Genomic DNA, 8,839 nt, shown 5'->3' with positions numbered 1-8,839 from the left:
CAAGTTATTCGTTAGGTTGCAAATAAAATTTAAATTGAGAAAAGGTTCATAAGCCTTAATTCTTTTAAAGAAAAAAATCAAGAAAGGAGTCTTTAATGGTTAATTTAAATAATTTTACTAATTAATTTATTTAAAAAGATTACCTACATGAACAATAAAAGTAAATAGAAATTGAGAATAATAATAAATAAAAAGAAGCACAAGAATCACAAGAATCAGAAGTAAAAAAGAGAGAGAATAAATATTTATGTACCAAAAAAAGAAAAGAATTATGTTTGTTTGTTTGTGTTGTTGGGTATGAATTCAAGAAAAATTAACATGGACGCTGGCATTAATGGCAGAATTACATACTGGGCAACTGTGAATTGTGGACCCACACATTGTACACAAACAAAGATGCCTGCATGGCAACACCAACACCCTCGATTCCCCCGCCCCACACTTCCGGCACCGCCCTCCTCCTCCACTCTCCGCCTCCTCCTCCTCCTCCTCCTTCCTTCCACACTCACTTGTACTCCCACAGCTTGACTCCGCCTTCTCCTCCTTCTCCTTCGCCCCCGCCACACCACCCACGTTCTTATTTGCCGCCATTAATATCACCTGCTCCAAATTATTCCTTAAGCAATTCACCGTCGCTTCATTGCTCTCTGCCAAATCCCTCCATACTTGATTCTCCATACACAGCCGTTTCACTCTCTCTTGCAATACCCAATTCAATTTCCCCATTCTTTCTATTTCTTCTTCTTTTTCTTTCAATTTCTTCACCACTCTTTCCTCTATTGCCCTTACCAACATCCCCGATTCCCTCTTCTTCCGTATCTCCATTTCTATCCTCATCTTCTCCCTCTGTAATTTAAAACCGATTTCAGTTTCAAGTTGTGTAAATCGTTTAATTTTAAACGCACTCTCAGAAGATAATTAAAAAAAGCTGGGACTTACATGGATTGCAATGAACCGATCCATTTCACTCTGTTGTTGCTGAATGTGGGAGTTTATGATTTCTTCATCCAACAACCTCCCCCCCGGTTCATCGTAAAAGGAACGCGATCTCGTTCTCTTTCGGGTGGGAGCGGTTGATGGGAAGTTATTGGATGTAAGTCCACTCTCTGCTTTTCCCCAATCGTACATAGTAGTGGCGAAGTTATTGAGAGTCGCCTCCGGTGTAACCGCTGGTTTGACGGCCGTGTAAGGCCATATTATTCCTGGGGTGGTGGTGTCCGTGGTAGGTGTCATGTGGGTGCTTGCTAATTCTTGATTCTGTTTGATGAAATCTCTGAGAAAATAAGAGAGAGTTGTGTGTGAGAGGAAAGAATTGAAAAAGAAAAGGAAAAGGAAAAGGAAAAGAAAGATATATATATATATATATATATATAAATATATGGATTGAGATTATGGACCTGTTGTTGGGGATGATGAACTGATGAGAAGGTAGAAGATTCATAGGCCGTGCTTCAACTGCCATGAAAATTTTCTTGTTGAGTTGGTTTCGTTTCTTCTTTGCTTTTCTTGTGACTTAGAGATATCTTCTCAACAATTTCTTGCTTAATAGAGAGAAATATATATATAGATATAGAGATATATATATATATATATAATAAAATAAAAAAGAGAGCATGAAATAGAGGTGGCGACAAGGAAGGGAGAAGATTGGGGTTTTTAATTTAAATCCATTGGGTTTGTTTTGGGATTTCAAGAGAGAGAAATAAAGTCAAATGAACATACAAATAAATAAATAAAATATTAATATCTTTTTTTTTTAACCAATTAGGAAAATCACATGGGTTCTGGCAGTTTTTTTTTGTGTGTGTGTACTGGATTTTGTTTTTTCCTTTTTTCAAGTTAATATTCCAGGCCAGCCTAAGGGGTGCCAGCCACAGTTTGTTTTTTCTTTGTAATTTTTTTTTTCTTTAAATAAAATGAATATTAATAATTATTGTTAATTTAATTTGGGGCAGTGAGGACCAAGTTTCGGAGAAGGAAGGAGGGGGGCAGTTATGGAAATTGAGTTTGAGCACCACCGTATCCGTGTGGTACGTTTCACAAAATCGAGACGTTCAGATAATTTCAATAATAATAATAATAACATTATTGTTATTATTATGTCACAGTTTTAGGCTTTCTTTCATACTTTACGGGGGGAGGAGAGAACTGTGACTTTTTGAAGGCAGTAAAAGGGTCCAGGTGGCAGCCTCGTAGAAGGTAAATAAATAGGAGAAGAGCTGCCACGTGAGCTGGAAGTCGTGGTCTGTGGTAGTGGTGGGGTTAAAATCGTGTAAAGAGTGGCCCCAAAGGGACGTTGGCACGTGGGAATCTAAAAAGATTTGTAAAATAAAATGATGGTGGGGGTGGTGGTGGTGGTGGGGGTTGTATAGAATAGTACAATGGTATTGAGAATTTGAGAGGGAGATCTTTTTTGTTTAACAAAAGCTGAACCCTAAATGACACGTCAGTGGGACCCGGTGTTAGGCAATGCGGAGTGCAAAAATTAAGGAAAAAAAGAGAGAGAGAGAGAGTGGGACCCAGGTGGAAATAAACTTTGTTCTGAGGAGTTTCCCTGTTTTGTTGCAAAGTTTAACAATAATTTATATTTAAAAATAATAGGGAAGGGAAAATATTAAATAAGGAGAGGTTGTGTCAGGTGAGTGCGTACGGACCATCTGGGGTAATGGGTCAAATCGAGGCATGGGAGGGTTGGAATCAGATGTGGGACAGGTACACCACAACATGGTGTGTAAAAGTCAATCATTTACTCTTTTGACTTTTTCTTCGCTTCTCCCCCTCCCAATTCCCAAATGCAATGCCCCATCACAAACACAATCTATTGTTCCCTTTCCTCCTCCTTTTTTTCTTTAATTTCTCCTTTTTCTTCAATTCTTTTATTTAAAAATAAATATTTCTTTCATAATCTCTAAATTTAGGTTTAGTCTTATGAATTTTGTTATAATTTAATTTTTAATTACTAAAATATATGTAAGAATAGTTTTAAATTTTGAATTTTGTATTAACTCACACTCTTAAATTTGTACTTTATCTCTAAATTTCTTTACATACTAACTTTTAAAATAATTTAAAATAGTTATAAAGTGAAATTTTACATTTTATTGTAAATTAATAAACGTAATTAGTTGTAATTTATTTAAATTATTTAATATATGTCAACGCAAAATAGCAAGTATTTAGTAAAAGTTTTGAGAGTAGAAAGATATAAATCTTGAAACTTCCTAAAATGAAAATTCGAAATTCGAAAAATAAAAATCTGACATTTTAAAATTTAGGAATTAAGTTAAAATTAAACTCAATCTATAAAACTAAAAGCATGAGAATTATTTTATTTCGAAAATTTTGGGTAAAATGTTTATTCTTTCCTTTAATTCAATATCGCAACATTTTTGGTTTAAATAATGGATTTCAATGTATATTTTAAGTTAAATGTACGAGAAAGTTGTCAATATTTCAGATTTTTCCTGAATTTGGCAATTAATCTTTTTAAAATTTTCGTTTATTTCATTTCTATGATTATCTTATCTTCCGGGTCAATAAAACAATTTTAAATTTTAAAAGTTGGATAAAATTGCTACTACATTCTTAAACTTCTGATTTTGTGTTTAATTAATTTTCAGGGTAATTTATTCCTATTTAACATTTTAAAAGGAACACAACAAATTCATGACATATTTTTTAATTTTAATTTTTAAAGGCCCTAATTTAATTCAATTAGAAAAATGTGTATAAAGAGAAGGATCGAATGGAGAATTTTAGAAAAAAAAATAAAGTTTTTTAATTCATGAGAATTACACTTAGCCCCTATTTTACATAATCTTTTTTTAATCTAATTTTAATTAATACTTACTTTGGCAATTGCTTTGCCTAGTTCTAGATTCAATGAATTTCTATATTCACTCCAAAAAGAAAATAAATATAATAAAAATAATGGAAATATTTTACTCTATTTTGCAGTCAATTTTCTATATTTAATCACAGGCTTTTATGTGTGGCCTTTCCTAAACAAAAATGTACAAAGTAAGCATTTTTTTCCCCATATATTTCTCATTTTGATATAATAGTTATATGTATATAGTATGTTACTAATCCCAACTATAATTAAGTTATAGCTTAATTTTCATATCTTATTCTAGTTCAAACAATTTAGACTACTGGATCAAATATTAGAATATCATTATCCTTTCAAAAATACATGTTTCTTTTATATTTTATATAAATATTGTACCTAATTTATTTATATCCATATATTTTTTATTTGATTTTGTGACCTGCATGGATATATACGAAGTCATTTTCAACACATACAAACTTACAAAATTGGAACAATAGTATAAGAATGAAATTTGTTGAATACTTTAAAACAATATTAACTCTTTTTTCGCTTTTTAAATCTAATCTATATCTTCTATCAAATTAGAGAAACGTCTGCTGCGAAAATAATGATAATAGACAGCTTCATCAATCAAAACACTAGAAGTCATTCGAGCTCTTGTTGATTCAAACATATACATTATTAATGAAGAGGACATAGTTTCAAATATATATTTTACAATAATTTATTTATTTTAAAAATATTAATTTTAGTTCAACAAAGTATGGTTGAGTCTTTCACGCGGTTGAACATTACATCTCAATGTTGTAGGATGAGATCAATACTTTAGCTACCTTAGTGACAAAAAATTAAAAGGCTTTTATTTTGTAATGGAAGATTTTTTTTTAACCCCATTGGAACTTACCTTATATATATCTTCTTTTTGACAATATATCACGTAGGTTTCTAAAAATATTTTTTTATATATTTATTTTTTATTAAAAAATAAATCATGTGATAAGAGGATTCAAACTTATGATAATTTTACATACAAGTATCTTAAATAGTTTAGCTATGTTGAATATTTAGATAATGAAACTTGATAGAATTAAAAAAAAAAACATTAAAAATCGAATAGTACTATATTAGCAAAAAGGAAGATGAAATTTCTTAGATCCTAATCTTAGGAAGGCATTGAAATTGACATAACTCTTTGAAGAGAAGAAGAAGTGGGAGAGTCACATGGAAGAGTCACCAACTTTGTTCAAAGTTGTCCCAACATCTTCTCAAATTCCTTGGGAAAAGAAAGCTTCAAAAAATGGAAAGAGAATTTCAAAAAAGAAAAGAAAAAAAAACCCAAAAGGTATTGTATTTTGTATTGTCATTGCCATGCCACCATTGAAAAAGAAGAAACAAGAAAAATAGATATGAAGACTTATAGGATTCCCACCACACCCATCACCATATGTATATATATATATATATTCTCTTTTTAATTTCTATAGCCCTCTATTATTGCTCTTCTTAATTTCCCACTTTGTATCCCAATATTGATGGATCCAAAAATTCAAAAAGATTGAAAACTCTTTGTGTCCTTTCCTTAACATCCAACCGCCCATTTTGAAAAAGAAACATAACACATCACATAATATTAAAGCTTAAAAAAGAAAGATTTTTTTGGATTTAACCTAATTTAGAAACATAAAATAAAATTACCTATTATACTCTTCAAACGTAACAATGTTATTTTTGTTTTTTTATTTAGTTAAATCTAAGTTTTCTCTTAATATTCGATAATAGTACTTCATGTGATTAGAAATATATATGAATTATATATTTGTACCTAGCTAGGTTAAATTAAATTGTAAAAGAAAAGTTAGTTTTTCTTTTTTTACTTTTTTAAATCTTATTAGATAGCTTCTTTATTAATGCTATATATTAAGAGAAAAGTTAAGTCTAGGGAATATAGAAGGTGAACTAAAAATAGGAAAAAAAAATCACTAGAGATAGAAGGTTTTCCTTAAAAGAATAAAGGAAAAGGGAAAAGAAAAAGGAGAATTAGATACCATTAATTTTTGGCATAATTCTTGGAACAAGTGTTATTTTCTCATGAATTTTAATAAAAAAAAATTTATACTTCATATTTAAAATAAAAATGTGAAATAATTATTGTTTCTTTATTCAAACGTGTGGAGGGTAGAGTTAGCATTGATATAAACTTTTTCATCCTTAAAAATTCGTTTAATTTTTATTTGATGTATAGATTTCAAAATGTTACCATCTTTAATTTAGTTTATAAATTTAAAAATTTTCATTAAAATCTAATTAATTGAGTTTTATTGTTTTCTTAAAAACTTGATAGAATTACGTCTAATTACCTATTATAATAAATTAATTATTAATAGACATTTGTGAACGGAAAATGGAATTTTAGAACATAAAAAACAAATTGAAATAAATTCTTTTTCTTGAATTTTTTTTTAGAAAACTAAATTCCTAAAACGGATGGAAATGAAGCAAGTAGGCGCGCGTATATATATAATATTGAAGAACAGTAGATATAAATAAAGTTAATATGGGTGGGTTTATTATTTGGATGTCAACTAACATTGATAAATGACTCAATGAGACAATTAAAGAAATGAATTAGTTGTAGATAACGATTAGATGAGCAAATTGGAAATATTAAATGAATATTTATTCTGTCTATTATATGTTTAAGATATGGTTTGAATGTATGATTTTAATAATGGAGTAAGTGGGAATAATATTGCAAAGTACATGCAGAGATCTAGATTTCTATATATATATATATATATATATACTATAGTAATAATACATTATGCCTACACTCAACCACATGCCAATTATACTCTTATTTAAATTATATACAATGAACTTGCTAGAGTGTTGGACACCACAATGGGAGAAAAGACACTAACCTCTTTCTTTTTTGGACCATGAAAGTATTATGTTTTATGACACCAATTTAGGATGTTTAGGTTGGGTGCCTTTCCATTATTTGTTTTCATTTTGTCATGCTCATGGACTTTGAAAATATTTCCTCATTTTATATGTCAAAATTTTGACAGAGTCTGATTATTTGGAGTATATCCATCTATTGATATTGATATTCTTGTACATACTCTCTTTTTTTATTATGAAGCCTAAAAATTGTGATAATGTTTTTGGAGTAGTTGGTTATTTTCAAATGTTGTTGCACATTGTACTGCGTGTAAAGTTTTGATTGTATGGAACTTTTAGATCTCTATCATTTGATTATGTATATAATGATGTTGTATTGTAATTAGGGTTGTTTTTGACGTTTGTGGTTTGTCCTCAAGAAGAGTGATATTGTTTTGTAAAATTAAAAACTATACGTATATTGAGAAAAAAATTAAAAAGGACTAATTATACATTAAAAAGATGCATGATTGGTGGGTCAAAAACTATGATTGAGATTCCTACTCTCTCTTCCTACTCTCTCTTCCATGTTTTCATTTGAAATTTGTATACAAGAAAGAAGAGAGAGAAAAATATTACTTTCTAACACTTTTTGTTTAGCTTAGAAAAATCCCAATTACAAAAAAAAAAAAAAAAAAAAAAAAAAAAAGTAAAAAAGAAAAATCTGTGAGACTAATTTGAGAATTTTTTTTTGTTTTAAAATAACACCAAAAGATAATGATATTGATGTCATTCAAATAATAATATACTAGCTAGGTTTAGTGTCTAAAATTTCAAATTAAAAAGAATATCATTTTTCCAATTTTGATTTTATGCCTAATAAAATTTTAAGGTTTTATATAATATACTTCTTTTTATATATATATATTTGATTTTTTTTTTTAATTTAGAATTCACAAAGAGGCTAATTAATCATTAAAATTAGTTAATATATTAGAAATGTATATTAGATATGGAATTGAAAAGTTCAAACATGTTTTTATTAGACACTTTTTAATTTAAAATTGGATAGACACAAACTTAAGAATTTAATAAACCAATATAGTATAACGTAAAACTTAACCATACAGTTGTTATTAATTATTATTTTGATTTCAAAATGTACCATATATAACCTTTATTGTGTAAGAGAAATTAATTTAGTGACTTCAAGTTGTTTCTGAACGTTGAACCTTAGTTGATATAATTTCTTTTTTTTTTTTTTTTTTTTTTTTCTTTTTTTGTCCACCAAGAAGGAAAATTGGATTTATTTTGCTTTTACCTTTTTTGTAATCCATAATTTATTTCCTTTTACTTTCATATCAAACACATTTGGGAGATTTTGAGCCCTACCTTCCCAAAGGAAAATTTTATTAGAAAGCAATGTCCATTAATCAATTTTGTTTGGAAAAAAAAGTTGGTGAAGTTTTCTTCATAACATCAATAATATTTCTACAACAGCTCACACCACCATTTTTTGCCTTTTATTTCTTCATTCAACTTTAAATTAATTTGGTTAATTAGTAATACTCCCACTTCCAACCAATATCCTTGGATAATTCAAAAGGTTGAAAATCTAAAAGAAAGATGTGTAAACTTTTTGGTAGATCAAATACCATCATGACAAACACTTTTAATTTTTAGTTCACATTTAAAATAAATATATTAGTATATGAATCCTCTCCCCCATCACATTATTATTATTACAACTTTATTTAATAATTTGAATATATTACATTTCACCTTTTATTGTATTTTTTTAAAATATTTTGATTTATTTTACTATATTTGAGAGTGAACCTATCATTTTAAAATTTTTTTAATCTATGTATCGAATTGTATGTCAACATACAATATTCAAACGGGATTGATCATCTTATCTTACGGAGTGTGTTTAAATCTTAGAATAGAAACTTGTTAGTCTTTTAACTTTGTTCTCTAAAATTTTAAAATAGAAATTTGAATTGGTTCGAGAATTATAGTGATTAAAAACGAGTGTGCTATTACTCAAAAGAATTATTAATTTTTGAAAGGGTGGAGATTTCACTTTTCATATCATACCATATATGTATATATATTTAA

At 28.4% G+C, this 8,839-nt stretch overlaps 1 protein-coding gene across 1 annotated transcript; it reads right to left on the bottom strand.

The window, feature by feature from the left end:
• Window positions 1-222: 222 nt before the first annotated feature.
• On the bottom strand, window positions 223-1,681 carry LOC103498284 (E3 ubiquitin-protein ligase BOI-like). Its single transcript, XM_008460842.3, has 3 exons — window positions 1,398-1,681; window positions 940-1,273; window positions 223-846 (listed from the first exon to the last, which is right to left on the bottom strand). Exons 1-3 carry the CDS (start codon window positions 1,460-1,462, stop codon window positions 304-306), a joined length of 942 nt encoding a protein of 313 aa, XP_008459064.1. The 5' UTR covers window positions 1,463-1,681; the 3' UTR covers window positions 223-303.
• Between the last annotated feature and the right edge of the window lie 7,158 nt (window positions 1,682-8,839).

The sequence above is a fragment of the Cucumis melo genome, chromosome 12 (assembly GCF_025177605.1).
Source record: "Cucumis melo cultivar AY chromosome 12, USDA_Cmelo_AY_1.0, whole genome shotgun sequence".
NCBI classification, from domain to species: domain Eukaryota; kingdom Viridiplantae; phylum Streptophyta; class Magnoliopsida; order Cucurbitales; family Cucurbitaceae; genus Cucumis; species Cucumis melo.
This window is presented reverse-complemented; position numbering and strand designations above follow the sequence as displayed.

Bases quoted from the DNA above. Each gene is read 5' to 3' on its own strand.
- LOC103498284 (XM_008460842.3), bottom strand. From the start codon at position 1,462: ATGGCAGTTGAAGCACGGCCTATGAATCTTCTACCTTCTCATCAGTTC. The intron at 1,274-1,397 runs GTCCATAATCTC...TTATTTTCTCAG, and splicing joins TTCATCATCCCCAACAACAG to AGATTTCATCAAACAGAATC. The intron at 847-939 runs GTAAGTCCCAGC...TTTAAATTACAG, and splicing joins ATCGGTTCATTGCAATCCAT to AGGGAGAAGATGAGGATAGA.